Genomic DNA, 16661 nt, shown 5'->3' on the forward strand with positions numbered 1-16661 from the left:
TTCCCTTGCAGTCATAAGTTAAATAAAAAATCAAAATAGCTCATTAAGTTTAATGAAGATTGCTACCTAAAAGAACTTAAGATCTCCTTCTTTTTTAAAAATAAATTTAGAGTTGCATAATTTATGGACAATCCCTTAGCATTTTATAGTCTATAGTTTTTAATGACTTTTTTTAAGATCATCTTAGTTCTGCCATTTGTATAGCGTTGCGTACAAATGTTTAATAAATTTATAAAAATGAGAAAACTTTTGAATTTTGTTTTAAAAATTAGAAAACTTTTTTGCTATACTAATATTTTTTTTGCTATAAATATTGCTATAATTATTATAGATATATGCTATAATAAAAATTTTGCTATAAATATTGCTATAAATACAGCAAGGTTGAAAAATATTCAAAATTTATTAGGAGAGGACTTTAATCCCCTAAAACAACACTGATGATAAGTATAGAGATGGTAGGTTTAGTAAAGACCTGTATTTTATGGTTCCAGAAGGATATACATATAAGGAAAAAGTATAGAAAAGATCAGTGTGGAATAGACTTACAAAGACCCGTAATTTTACGGGTCAGATCAGCTAGTTTATTACTATCGCCTTTCAGAAAGTATTATCTTTGATCATAATGTCCTTTGAGAAAAATGTTTCCACTACCAAAAGAAACATTACATGACTAAATTGTTAGTTTCTATCTGTTTTCAGGTTTGTAGAGTTGAGAAGAATTTTAACAAAAATTTATTTCTCAGTTTTATTTTTTAAATTTCTTATTTTTTGAAATTAAGTCAGCATTTCAAAATATAAAATTTACAGTACAATAGTAACGATTCCCAGCAAAAACAACATAATTGACCCAACTTCATCCCTATGCCTTACAGTTAGTTATTTAAATGTCAGTAACCAACTATATTATTTATTATTTTACGCTAATTTTGTTATTATTTAAATTTTTTCTCCTTAATCAGTTATTATTTATTATACTTGTATTAAATATATTCTTTTTTTTTATTATTTTGTCATTTTGTTATTTTTAATTTTTAACTATTTTTTTTCTTTTTTTTTTATGATGATTTTTTTCATAATTTAATAGTGCTGATATTTAACATTAATGTTAACTATAAGTTATGTTAAACAATTTGAATATTTATCAATTATTGAATATTTTTTTTTCTTTTGTAATTTATTATTTTTTCAAAAATTATTTATACTTATACTCTTCAATGTTTTTTATAGATATTGTTATGCTATTGTTTGACTACGCAGAAAAGCAAGGTGGTGTCACCATGTTAGCAAAGTTGATTTTTTCTTATGATCGTGATGAACAAACTGCATTACATCTGGCTGTTGAAAATAACCATACAGCTATTGTTGAATTTTTTATAAATAAAGGTGCTAATGTTAATCTCATGAAAGCTAATATGACTTCTCCACTTCATCTTGCTTGCACTTCTGGCTTAATAGAAATTGCAAAACTTCTAGTTGAAAATGGTGCTGATATTGAGTCAAAAAACTCTCTTCAAGAAACCCCATTGCATCGAGCTGCCTTGTTTAATCGAGTAGAAATCATTCAATATTTATTATCAAAGTGAGATTTAAAGTAAATTTAAAATTTAAGTACACATAAGCTCTTACAATATTATATATATATATATATATATATATATATATATATATATATATATATATATATATATATATATATATATATATGTATATATACACACACACACACACACATATATACACACACACACACACATATATATATATATTTATATATAAATACACACACACACACACACACACACACACACACACACACACACACACACACACACACACACACACACACACACACACACACACACATATATATATATGTATATATATGTATATATATATATATATATATATATATATATATATATATATATATATATATATATATATATATATATATATATATATATATATATATAGGGTTAGTTTTAACTCTTTCCCTATCGCAAGCTGCTGATAGCGGCTTTTGATTTTTTATTATCATGACCGCAAGTTGTTGGTAGAAGCTTGTGGTCTATTATAAAAACGGTGGTTTTTATAAATAGACCACTTTGCATTTTTTATTGTTTAATGATGCGTGTTAAAAACTTATTTAATTAAAAAGTTCATTTGTTTAGCTTTCTATTGATATATAGTTTATTATGCTTTTGAAAAGATATACTATTCGAATTTGAATTAGTTGTCAATGTTATGTCATTCAAATTTTATTCAAAAAAATGTGTGGTCACAGCGAAAAGGTTTTTGTTAAAACGGCGGTAGTGAAAAAGTCAAGACTATTTGGAGTTGTTTCTCTACTGACAATATTTTTAATACAAAGTGTATTTTATGAAAAATATAGCATAAAAAAATACTATAAATAAAAACATACAAATAAAAAAAAGCATTATAATACATTTTATAATGACTTTTGCTTTTTAGGGGAGCATGTATAGATATCAAAGATAAAGATAATGAAACACCTTTATTAATGGCTATGCGTAAAAATAATTGGGAAACAGTGAAATTGTTACTTGATAACTCTGCTGATTTAACATTAAAAGATGCAAATGATAAAACATGCTTGTATATCGGTGCTGAAGAAAATTCAAAAGAATCGCTTGAAGTAATTTTGATATACTATCATTAGTATTAAAAATAGTGAACTTAATGTTTACTATTATTATTATTATTATTATTATTATTAATGTTATTACTATTATTTGATAGTAATGTTACTATTTATTAGTTATAGAAGCAGCAGTAGTATTTAAATTTATTTGTTAAGTTTTAGGATTTTAAGTCTTTTAAAGTATAAATATTAAAATAATAAATAATTAAATAAAAAAAAACATTAAAAAAAAAGTAAATATGTTAAATATAAAAATACAAATATTAATTTACTTTATAGATTTTATGTCAACATGATATAAAAATGTTGTTAGAAGAGTTTGATAAACATGAACTTACCCCTCTTCATATTGCTGCGAAAGAGGGGCATGAGAACATTGTTCAGGTAATTTTTGTATATTATTAATGTCTTTGTCATCATTATCATCATGGTCATCATGATTATCATGATCGTTGTGATCATCCTCATCATCATTGATGTCATCATCACACCAGAGCGCCATAAATTTGTAAGAAAATAAAAGTTGTTGCAAATAAACTTGGCTGGTAAAAGGTTGTTGATCTATTTGTGTTCAGTAACTTTACAGTGTTCCATAACTTTATTAATATAACTTTCCATTTAAGAGAATTATACGAATTCTTAACTTACTGAGTCATTGTACATGGTAAATACTTATGCATACATATTAACTTATTGTGTTAATAATATCACTTGTGCTAAAAGTTATTTTTCAATTTCTATTTACAAAAATTCTCATACATACAAGTTTTTCAAATAAAAAGTTCATGGTAAGTGTTCTATTAATTAAACAAAAGTCTCAGTCTTAACCACTGGGGAATATATTTAATTATAAATATAATTTTATAAGTATTAGGGTGGGCTGAAAAATGAAAAATTTTAACAAACCAAAAAGTGTCCCCTTTTAATACCTGGCTTTTGATTTGTAAAAAATATTTATGAAGAAAAAAGTCAGTGGTTACCAGTTTTAGCTGACCCAATCAGGTTTAAATCTCAAAATGTAAAATTTTTGACATTTTTCTAAGTTAAAAATGAAAAAATTAGTCATGAATGAAATATAAAATAAGCTACAAGCATCAATTAGGTACCAAATGATGCAGAATTAAATTTAAAAGATTGTTTATTGATATAACACTGTTTTCTAAAAATTATACTATGTGTCTATAACAATAACTATAAAAAGACAAAGAGAGAGAGAGAGAGAGAGAGGGGGGGAGAGAGAGAGGGGGGGAGAGAAAGGCTTTAGCAGGAATAAATGAGTGCGTAAGCAGTGAAACCCCTATTTAAAACCAACTTGGCTTTTATTAAAACGATTTTATTAAAATGATTGATCATTTTATAACTATTATTTTGCTTTGCCTTTCTTCCTATTTTTACATATAAAAGTTCATTTGTTACTCTTCGACTTTGTGAAATTTTTTCTTCTAAATTGAAAAATTTATATTGCTCTGAAATAGTTCGAAGCTAGAGAGCGAATAATTACACTGATAAACAAATAAATATTTTTTGTGGAAATCTTGTTAACTAGGTAGTTTTTTAAGACAAATTAAATATGCTGATTTCAAATATGCAAACCATTTTTCACCATCACATCAAGTTTTAAAGATATTTGGGTTCAAATCTTTAGTATTTGGGGTAAAGTCCCTAATATTGTTGAAAAAAAAGTTATTCAGAAGTATGTCAACCTGGGTCTCAAAAGAAGCGTGTTTTTATATAAATTGTTAAAATGTCTTTTGTTTGTAATAAAAATAAATACTTTTTGTATTATTGCTGAGAAACTTTTTGTTAAAATTTTTTAAAGAGTCTTTAGCATTTTTTCACAGTTTTTTTTGTTAATAAATTTTAAGGAATCTTGTTAATAAATTTTAAGGAATCTCTTTGTTGTTGCTTTATTTTTATGCTTTATTTTTATGCTTTATTTTACAATTTTTTAAATATAGTTTCTAATGAAATTCTTATTGTTATCATTTGAACTTATCAAGTTTTTTTAAAAATATTAAAAATAGTTTTAATATATTTTAAATAAATTCACCAATAATATTTTGGAGAAAAAAAATACAACTTATTTTAAATTATTATTAACTTATTTAACTTTGTTTTTATAGATTCTTTTAAACTTGGGAGCTTGTATTGATTCAAAAAATGATGAAAATCTCACTCCCCTACATCTAGCATCAAAACATGGTCATTACAGGTATAACAAGTTAGGTGTAGAATTTTTCATTTTTGATATATGCATATTAGGATTATAACATTTTAGTATACCCTGTTTCCTGTATGAAAATATAAAGGTTTTAAATAAAAATCAGTTACTAAATTTTTGTATACTACAAATTATTAATATTACTTTGATAAATTTTATATATATAAAAAGTTTTTCAAAAATGACCTGGTTAGCAGTGAGCCATTAATTGGGCCAATCAAAAAAAGAAGACAAATTACTTAGCCATTTATGGTAGCAATCTAAGAAGTAAATAAAAAGAAAGTATTAAATAAAAAAGTAAATGTATGCATACAACTTCAGCTTTCAAAGTCAAGAGCTATGTTTTAATAAATGTAAATGTCATCTTTATCAAATGTTTGACCTTTAAATTCATTAGTTGTAAATAAATGTGGTAATATGATGGGATCTAACAACCAATTGATCTTGTGCTACCAAATTTACTGATCTTGTGCAATAAATACCCTGGGGTTTCTTTTGATTAGTTTTAGTTTACAAATGAAGTGTTATCTAAGGTAGGTCCTGATCATTACCATGTTATTGCATTACCAATGCAATAACATAGTAATGCAATAAATATAATGCAATTATATTTTACAATAAAATATGTTTAATCATGTGCATTTAAAAAAAAAGTATTTGTAATGAAAATATTTTACAATAAAATATGTTTAATCATGTGGATTTTAAAAAAAAATATTAGTAATGAAAATATTTTACAACAAAATATGTTTAATCATGTACATTTAAAAAAAATATTTGTAATGAAAATAGTACAGTACATTAATTTTATAACTATAATTATGTATAATTATGGTTTTAATATTATAATACTTATAAATTATCATTTGTTTAAAGATTTGAACAATAAAAGTCTAATGTTCTATTCTATTGTACTCAATCAAGTACTGTGTGACCCTGCAACAGAATTCTCCCTATTATTTTACTGCATTACTATTACATTTTACTAATAGGATAGCACAACCACAGGTAAAAATTTTTCTTTAAAAACTATTCTCAACTAAGCTTATGTTCATTGATAAATTTTTAGTTTCATAGTATTATCTCTCAGAGTTCAAAAATTGTCCATAAAAGTTTAAACCCCCCTCAATTTGAGGGGGTTACAAATTTTATATGATCATAATTTTTGAACACTGAGAGATAATACTATGAAACTTAAAATTTATTGATAAATATAAGTCTAGTTAAGAATAGTACAAAAAATATTTTATCAACTTGTTGCCCCTCATGTTTGGGTAAGGGGGGAGTGAGGTATAAAAAATCAAAAGGCTTTTTTGTTCCCAGCCTCCAGTCATTGTAATTTTTTCCAAAGCTTCATTACTTGACATAAGTATAAACATACAAATGCTTGGAGTTTGGTCCATGTCTGAAAGATCTCAAACACCAAAAAATTCTGGATCTGTCACTGTACATAGCCCACTATATAGCTAATATATGGTCCACTACATCTATGTAGCAACTAGATGTGATTTACTACTACATAGCCTGCTATTATACAACTTTCTACTGCCTATTCTGCTATATAGTTAATTTTTGTGATGTAAAAACAAAAAATGCAAAGTGAAAAAAAAAATTTAATTTAAAAATGATTTTAAATTGAATATATTATGCGGTTTTCCAATATCAAATCAAAAGTTGTACATTTTAGTTTAATTTGATGTCAATTATTGTCAAATTAAATTGCAAAGGAGTTTTTTTTTATATTAAAAAAAACTATTTTTTCGCTAAAACAATCATATATTGATATTAAAATTTTTTTGCCAAAATCACTTTTTAATGAAATTGAAAGCAAAGTTCATAGATAGATAGTCCCCTACATTTTTATGATACATAGTCCCATAGATAGATAGTCCCCTACATTTTTATGATGCATAGTCCCATAGATAGATTGTGCCCTACATTTTTATGATACATAGTCCCATAGATAGATTGTGCCCTACATTTTTATGATACATAGTCCCATAGATAGATTGTGCCCTACATTTTTATGATGCATAGTCCCATATATAGATTGTGCCCTACATTTTTATGATACATAGTCCCATAGATAGATAGTCCCCTACATTTTTATGATACGCATTACATTATTTTGCTGAAAGACTTTATTCAAAGTAAAATAAGACTTTCTTATTCTTTTGGCATTTTATATTTTTTCAGCTGCATTATTTTAAAATTTTGTTTTGTTTTTTTTACTTTTTATACCTTATCAAAACTTGCAGTAAGCAAGATGTAATATAAAGACAATATTGACTGGACGTCATATATAGACATTATTGGCTGGACAAAATTTTCAAATAGCTGAATAAAGGGTCCTACAATAATCTTAACACAATACCTAAATGCAGTAAAATTCTTAAAAAAATAACATTAAATCACTATTTATAAATAAGTAATGTTAACTTTGAGGTTTGTCATAGAAGTAATATAATATTCTCATTATAACGAGTGTTACATTATTTGCAATAGCACTGTGTTAAGTATAGATAAAATCTATACCAAAGGCTTTTATTTTAAGTCTTTTTCTTTATCCTTCAGCCAATATTGTTGTTATTGGTAACTTTAATGTTCTTAACAATGAATAGCTTGGCTCTAGTACCAAAAGTGTTCTCTCCTTAATACTCTTGAATTTATTTAAAAAGCGTTTAACTAAGTCTTTTTTTATTGCCTCTGGAAATTAACATTTGTGGTTACAATTACAAAGTCTTTTTTTATTGCCTCTGGAAATTAACATTTGTGGTTACAATAGCTATTAATCTTGAAATATCAAAGGTATTTGACCAAGTCTGACATACTCTTCTACAAGATTCTTCATATAGACATGGTCTTATCCATAAGCTTGCTTCATATGGTGCATCTGGGAAAGTTTTTGAGGTTATTAAATCATTCTTTTGTAACCGCAGTATTAAAGGCCAATTAAAAGGCCAACACTGTTCTTTATTTCTAGTAACTTCTGGGGAACCTTAAGGTTTTGTTTTTGGTCCTGTGTTGTTTCTCTTATCTCATATATATTCATAATCTTTTTGACAGTCTTACATCTAAAGTGGGTCTATTTGAGCCACTTTAAATGTAATTTTATTTATGCTGAAGGCATAACTATATACTCCAGTCTTGAAAAAAAATCCCAACATCCAATTCTATCTAGCTTCTGTTAACAAAATTGTTCTATATTAAACTTATTTACAGTTTTTTTTTTCTTATAACATTTCTATTCTCACAAAAGTGTGAGAGCTATCAATTCAACAACAATTATTAAACAAGATCTTAACTCAATCATATTTTTCTATCTGCTGGAAAATGGCATCTGTGGTCTCTAACACTTAAATATTGCCCTATCAGCCTTTATAGTAAGGAACTATTATGGATTAGATGTCTTTTTGCTTTATGCTAATTCATAACTTAAATAGTAATTGGTTGCAGCCTTGATGGTCTAACTCGATCGTAGCTCTCAGAGAATATTACCACCAAATGGTTTCAATCTATCCTTCAAAAACATTTATAGTCTTTGAATTAACTTTATATCCATTGAGTGTTTCCTTTTGTATAGTCACCAATTTTACCTGGTTTTATTTGGTCTACATAAGATTTAAACCGTCATTGCATGTTGTGCTAGAAAAAAGGCGTTAATGATTTTCCTGATAATCTTACCTTTAAAGTGGGTCTGTTTGCTGATGGCATAACTATATGCTCTATATACTATACAGTCTTGACAAAAAATCTAGACTGGAGCATATTGTCACTTTTTGATTGCATAAAACAGACAGCCGATTTTGAATCTGGTTTCTCTTCTATGACAGCTTGGAGCTAATAGTGGCTGGTGAATTTTGACCTAGACAAAACCAAGTTTTTTACTGTTGCTAGTTATGTGAGTGTTGTTGATATTCCATTATTAATGAATAACACCACTCTTACTGAGTCCTTTACTTTGTGTTAAATTGTTATTCACTACCAACCTCTCATTACCTCTCAGAAACCATCTATACAATCCATTGTGAAGTTAGCATATTCTAAGATTGCCTCTCTTTGTTGTGTTTCCTCATTTGTTACCCCTGATTATAATCTCTACCTCAATAAATGTCTTTTTTGTCATGGAAGATCGTTGTCATATTCTAATGAGGTCTTCTCTCTTTTAAACAAGGTCTAAATATGTATTGTAAATTTAGTTAATCATGCTCTAGCTTCCAGGCTTGAGCTTTTGTGCCATTATAATTAGGTTACATCTTCTCTTTTCCACAAATACTGCTGAAAAAAAAGCTGCTGCTTAAGCGAGATATCTTGTTCTATCAACAAAAACTTTATATTGCATGACTTATTATTCAGCTAAATCACTTTTATTTTTTGTAACTTAATGCTTGGAAAACCTTTATTCATTTTCCTGGAAGATTGGTGGTTTGGAATTTTTTTCCTTCATAATTTTTTCCTGACTCATTCAGTTTAAAGTTTTTTAAGTCTTCTGTCAACCGCTTTCCAATCAATTTCCAATTTGTTAACTTACAAACTTTGTAACATAACATAAAAGTTGCATAGCTGCATGACATAAAATGATGTTCTTATACTTTATTGTTTAATAGAGTATAAAAACAAAATAATTATATGTAAAAAGTGATTTTATATATATATTGTTTCGTAAATTATCTTTAATGCTGTTTGTCTAATGTTTTATACTTTTTTCAAAACTTTATGCTTTGTTTTTTTATATAAATGACGTAATATGATTATGTAAGTTTATATGCACCAGGTTAACTATTTGTTTATGCAAGTGCTTTTAGACAATTTTGACGGTGGTTCCTCTTTTTATAAAATCATTAAAATATCAAAATAGTTTTTGCCTGTCATCATTTTTTTAATATTTTTAAAAATAAAAACCAAAATGTAAATTTTTAGGGCAATTTAACACCTGCAATAAACATACAATGCTGCAAGTATTTTATTTAAATTTAAAAATAAAAAATAAATTTTTTATAAGTAAATAGTTTGTTTAAAAATTTGATTTTATCTGCTAGGGTAGTAGAATTGCTTTTGTCAACCAATTTAAGCATAGTTAATGATGTTGATGATGCGTCAAACACACCACTTCATCTTGCTGCAATGGAAGGACATGTAAAAGTTGTTGAAATTCTCATTAAATCTGGTGCTGCTGTTGATGCAAGGTATTTTATTTGCACATATTTTTGTTGTTGCAAATATTCATCTGATAAATGTTAGTAAAACAACAAAGGTAAAATAGCCGTTTGTATTACCTTGGCCAGTATTTGCTGTTTTTTAGCCCCAAAACATTGTGTAATGAAAAATAAAAATAAAATAAAAAATTGAGTTCAAAATCATCAGACAAAAATTTGGTTGTTGTAGTATTGAAATAAATACACAAGATCTTTTTTTTTAACATGACTCTTTTTTTAAATAATTTTTACACGAACTAGTCAAACATTCCAAAAATATTTTTAATGCTTAAAAAAAGTAAGTACATAAAAGTACACAACAATATTTTTACTTTTGTTTATTTATTATTTTTTAAAACAAAAATTGACACATGACAGTCTTTGTTACAATAGAGTTTCTTAGCCACCTAATGATCTTTGTTATAATAGAGTTTCTGAACCACATGACAGTCTTTGTTATGGTCAATTTTGTAAGCTGTAAGCAATTTTGTAAGCAATTATATAAGCTGTAATTTTTCTCCAATGTTGTATACATCATATAAAATTGTTTTTAATAATTTGGAAAGCCTACAGGTACTGTCTTGTTTGGCTCCAGACTTAAATGCTAACCAGATCACATAAACCAGCAATAGAGATCCAACATTTTTCTCCTTGAGTACCTTTTTTCTACTGCTAGACTATACATCCATTTGTTTACATCTTTTGTATTGTTGTGTGACTTTTACTGTGACTTTGAACAATTAAAGCTCATTATTGTCCAAGATATAAAGGCAATTACATGCATACATGCATTGAATACAGATGTCATTTTATTATGCATTTTTTTTTTGACTAATTGTAAAAATGTTATTTAAAAATAGTTAAACTACTGATTTGCGATTGTTTATAGCTACTGGTTTTTACTTATTCAATTATTAATAAAGACATATTGGAACTGCTGTTTAACATTTAATGAAGACTTTATTGAAACTGTCATGTGTAAATAAATATAATTTTGTAAATAAATATATATTTTTATATATTTATTTACAAAATAGATAAATATGTATTCATTTACAAAATATGTATTATATTTTGAAAATAAATACATATTTTATTTTGAATATCCTAAATAAAGTGTTTTTTCACATTTCTAATTTATTTTTTTTAATCATTCGGTTATGTTTATTTTATATTGAAAATGTATTACTTGCTAATTTATTGAATTCTTTTTTTTTTATATACTGTTATAAAAAACAGAATTTAAATATGATAAATAAAATTTGAGAGTGATAAACAATGACAAAACTGCATATAAAAGAGTAAAGAAATTCAAGGCACTTTCCAGTGTTTGTATTTTAAAAAGAACCCTTTATAAATTATCGGAAATCCTTCTATTTAAGGATACCATTTAGAGAATCGTTTATACAGCATATCTTTAAAATCAACAATCTATAAAAAACTAGTTGAGAAAAAGGCATTGAAATACCATTATATTAAAAATAATAGCATTACTTGCTGTTAACGTTCTATTAAGTGTTTCACTATTCATTTTTATATCCAATTTTAGAAAATCTGAAAAAGTTTTTAAAATAATTTTTAAAATAAATTTATAATAAAATCATTTTTCTTTCAGAAATGCATCACTATGGACTCCACTAGATTGTTCAGCATTTCGTGGATGGAAGCATTGTGCAGAGTTCCTTCTGGATGCCGACTCTGTCATTAATCCCTTAGATAAATTCAAGGTAATTTTAAATTGAATGTTTATTATAAGTAGTAATTTACAAAACAAGTTAGTAGTGAGAAACTTTGACTAATTTAAAAAAAAACATAAAGCTCTAAATGAGCTCTTTTAAAAGCCAACCTCTTATTATACTACAGATATAAATCAAGTTTCAAAAATATTTAATGGTTCTGCTGTTACTATATTGTTTGGAATACTTTATTGTAGTGTACATAAAAATATTTTGCTATTTCATAGTCATATCTGTGCTTATTTTCTCTTAAGTTTGACTCAAATTCATTTTCAGTTTAATCTCTTTTAAACAATTTTAAATCTTATACAATTAATCCCTCTCTCTTTATTAAATCCCCTCCAAATCCACTTTTTTGATATAAAGATCTGTCTCATAACATTTTAACCTATTGTTGTATTTTAATTTTCTCAATAAAGAAACTCTTTTCAACCTTGTACTTTTTATAGAAGTTTAATTTGCCTAATAAAATAAGGAGACCAAACAGGCACTGCAAATTTAATAAGGAGTGAAATAGATTTGTCATTTAATAATTTAAAAATTTAAAAATCATTTAACAACCCCTTCATTCTGTTTGCTTTTGAGGTACTGATTTTTCAGGTTTTTCAAAGTTTGTTTCTTTGAGTGATTTTTTGTTAATAGGCTATTAATACTTAATATTTTTATTACCCAAAATGCGTTACTACACATTAGCATTAAACTTAACAAGCCTCATCTTTGATCATTCAACAGCTTTATTAAAAACTAATGATAATAATTCAGCACTACCTCTATCTTTGACTTCACTAAGTAACTTTGTATCATCTGCATAAAGTTTTGAGTGGCAGTCAAAATCTTCTCTCAAGTCATTAATGAATATTACAAATAAAAAAAGGCCTTATTGTTGATTGTTGTGGCACTCTTCTTACAATTTCTTTCTGTTTAAAAACTAGTTAACTTTATGTTCACAGTTCATGTATTTGTACTGCATATGTGACTTCATCATGCTATAAGGAAAGTGCTCAATGTTTAAATTTTTCATTGTTATTTCTCAAATCCATTTGAGAAGAATTTTTTCACGCATTTTTTAAACATTTTCATAAAACACTCTTGAAGTTTGTTGTTTGTAATACCTAATATTTCAAATCATTGATGAATGCTATTTCTCATCAAAAGTAAAATAAATATGAGTTGTAGAAATATATAATCATTAGTGATTGACCAAAACAGAAAAAAAGCCAAACTGAATTAAATCGAAATTTCCGGTACTCAAGTTTGGTGCCAAAACCGAAATTTCGGTAAATATTTTACCAAAACCGATACTGAAATTTCGGCTAGTCAAAATTTATTTTATTAGAAAAATTTATTTAAAAATGCAATTTTACATTTGTTGTTTTTTTATACTCGTATTATGTTAAGGTTAATTACACATGTATCCCAAATTGAGATTTAATACAAAAGTCGGCAATATAAGTTAAGAGCAAAATTTAACAAATGGCAGATTTTCTCTGCAAAACATAATTTTTTTGAGGTATTTTGTGAAAATTCTCAATATTGTTGTGAAAATTCTCAATATTGTTGTGAAAATTCTCAAAATACTTTGTAAAAATTCTAAAAAACAACTGTTTTTTTAAATTAGATAAATATTGGTTGTTGGTATGTTTTTCAACTGAAATTTCGGTTTTTACCGAGTTTATAAAAAGTACCGAAACTGAAATTTCAGTATCGGTTTAAATTGAAATTTTCACCGATACCGAAACAGGATTTTGGTCGATCGCTAATAATCATGGGCTATTCTAGACCATTTTTGACTTCAAAAAAGACCTCAATTAAAAATTGAGCATCTTTTTTTTTTTTTTACGTTTTTTAAAACCAACAAATTAACAACTTCTGTGAGTGACTTCCCTGCGTGATCCATGAACTGCATTTAAACGATTGCTGTGACTCCATGATACATACTACAATCCCCCCCTAACTTTCTGCAAATATTTACTAATATCTAATACATTATTAATAAAGTATGCTGCTGAAACCATAGTCATAAGAAATAGATAGTCTGGCCACTTGTGGTATTCCTTTGATCAACTCTTTGTTAGCAATTTTTAAGTGTCCAGTCCGCTGCATAGTGCACAAAATTTATTTTCGTTGATTGTTTGTCTGTGAACTACTTGTTCAAATTGCATTTTCTTCATCCAATTCTTTAAATGCCTGTTGCTAATTGTTCTATTTATGGATGCAGTACTTTTAGGAGGCATAAGGGAGTTTCAATATTTAAAAAACTAATCTAACGATCTAAAAAATCTAATAGCCATTATTCTTAAAAATCGTATTAAAGATATAAATTTGAAGGCTCAAATAGAAAGTAAGAGTCTGTTTATTTGTGAAAAGTATTATTTTCCAGAAATGATACTTCTTAACGATAACAGAAAGTCACTAAAACCTGGATCTTTACCGACTATGTGTCTAGCAAAAAAATGTTTTATGTCATCAATACCTATACAAAGGGAATCTGCATCTTTATTCGTTGCTAAAAGAGATGCTTCTATGATTTCAAATAGTATTATTACTTTTAAACCTATATATAAATCATACGAAGAGTTCCTAAATTGTATTAACAAGTTGAAGATTTGTGACTGGATAGTGAGTGTGATCCCTGTTGTGGCAGAATTTAAACTTTATGACACAATCCACTTATGTCCTTGATATGAAATATATGTTGATGATAGTCTTGCTTTTACCATTCGTGTATATTCTTGGCTCATTCCAAATGATCATTTAATATATACAAAATATAAAAGATTAATGCGACATATTTCAGCTTCAAATCTTATTTCTGTTGTTACTTTGTTTAGCCTGTGTTCTGGAATAACTGATGTATTTGCATTAAAATCAAATCTTTATATTAAATGTTGTATTTCAAAAAAGTTTGATTTATTTTCATCTAGAAATGAGTTTCCCTTAAATCAAAATAGAGTATTTTCGATCTCAGTCATGTATTACACTGATTGATTTAGTGTTATGCTGTTCTCAATGCAAAAGCATTGAAAAAAAAGAAATCATAAGTTTGAAAAAAAATTGTTGCCAATGCTTGTATCACTGCTAAATTAAATGCACCAATTAAGTTTACATCTCCAGACTGTCTTTCATTACAGAGTGTTCATCTGGAAAATAAAGAATTAAAAAAGGAATTAGCTTTGATGAAGCAGGAGATTAAAAATTCATCATTAGCTATAAGTAAAGATATTGAAACTGATTTAGTTCAAATAATGGCATGAGCTGATAAAAGAAAGATTTCTCAAAAAAGCCAGTTTTGGAAGAGCAGCAAAAATATTTAAAAAGCTCAAAGCAAGGGATTTGCTATCATCCGGCAATAATATGTTACTGTTTGGGATTAGCTGCAAAATCACCTGCTGCTTATGAAGCAGTACAATTAAATGAGAAAAATAATTCTGATTTCTTAGTTTAACCAAGTAATAGGCGATCACGATTTAATAAAAATAAAATCAAAGAATTAAAAGATAAAGTCGAACATTTTTCAGCTCAAGATAAGTTTATTGCCTAGTACTTGACGAAATCTTGAAAAAAAATCTTGTTTGGGACTAACATTCTGGAGAATTATTTGGTTATGTTGATTTGCTCAATCCTATTGTTAATTTTGCAACATTGCAACAGGCAGACAAACTTGTATTTCTCCTTGTACTGCTGAAAACAAATAAATGAATTTGCATAGAAACCACTATTTTCATAGCCACAAATCTTTTTAAAAACATTAAATGGCATAAAATATTGATCAGTTAATTGATTGTTAAAATAATAAATAAAAAAGTTTATTTTGCAGACTTATTTTTTTGTTTGTTTTACTTTAGTTACAATGTAAACAAGCACCTATGATGCTTTTTATAGAACCTCTAATAAGGATATTATTTAAATATTAGGATTTTTTATAGAACTTCTGATAACAATGAAATTGTATTTGGGATCTAGCGCGTAATCAGGGGTGATACTGGGTGACTTTCTTAAAGGTCATCTATTTTTCATTGGTACCACTGGATATATAAAAAATGTTTTTTTCCCAAAACCTGTCATTAGGACACCATAATCTTAAAAAACATTTGATTATTAGGTATTAGATTATTAGTTCCTCAAATTTGGTTTAGGGACCTCTAAAATTTGAAAAAAGCTCCCTAAATTTGCTGTCCCTTCCCCTTATTGGATGCATGGGGGAGCCTTTATATGTGTAGTGGTTAGATCGCATTAGATCAGTGGTTCAATATCTGCTCTTAGCATATTTACATTATCTGTAAAGTAACAAAAACCTTTATTTGACACCTATTCACTTAGGTGTATGGTGTTATAATTTAATCTTGACTCAATTGAGCTCAGAGCGGTCCTGTATATATAATTTCAAATGGTTAATACAAGAGAGGACTAGAATTTTTTTTCATATATAAAATATTTTTTAATATAAATTCTAAATATTTTGAATGTTTGTTTTTTGGCTTTGATATTTTTATTCATAATTTCATTTAAAGTTTTAATTTCCATAAGTTTGAGGATATTAACATTTTATATATATATATATATATATATATATATATATATATATATATATATATATATATATATATATATATATATATATATATATAATCCAATTGATGTTTTTTTTATTTCTGAACAGAGTGATTTTGACTTTGTTTGATTCTCTTTAAGTTTGTGGGTACTTAGTTTTTCTTTTGCATATGAAAAAGATCTCACTCTAACATAAAGTGTAACCAGATGATAAAATAAGTTTAAAGACAGTTCTTTGGATATTTGATTTATGCAAAGACTACGAAGTTCAGATATGGTTGCCTTAACAACAC

At 26.5% G+C, this 16661-nt stretch overlaps 1 protein-coding gene across 1 annotated transcript in view; it reads left to right on the plus strand.

Moving 5' to 3' along the window:
• The window catches only part of LOC100203910 (transient receptor potential cation channel subfamily A member 1 homolog), a 102630-nt gene that overhangs the window by 33312 nt on the left and 52657 nt on the right, over nt 1-16661 (plus strand). Inside the window, exons 6-11 of the mRNA XM_065793161.1 lie at nt 1231-1582; nt 2476-2659; nt 2945-3049; nt 4789-4877; nt 9926-10072; nt 11697-11808. Coding sequence (XP_065649233.1) covers nt 1231-1582; nt 2476-2659; nt 2945-3049; nt 4789-4877; nt 9926-10072; nt 11697-11808 — 989 coding nt within the window. The remainder of the gene's footprint in view (nt 1-1230; nt 1583-2475; nt 2660-2944; nt 3050-4788; nt 4878-9925; nt 10073-11696; nt 11809-16661) is intronic.

Source organism: Hydra vulgaris, chromosome 03 (genome assembly GCF_038396675.1).
Source record: "Hydra vulgaris chromosome 03, alternate assembly HydraT2T_AEP".
In the NCBI taxonomy this organism is placed as follows: domain Eukaryota; kingdom Metazoa; phylum Cnidaria; class Hydrozoa; order Anthoathecata; family Hydridae; genus Hydra; species Hydra vulgaris.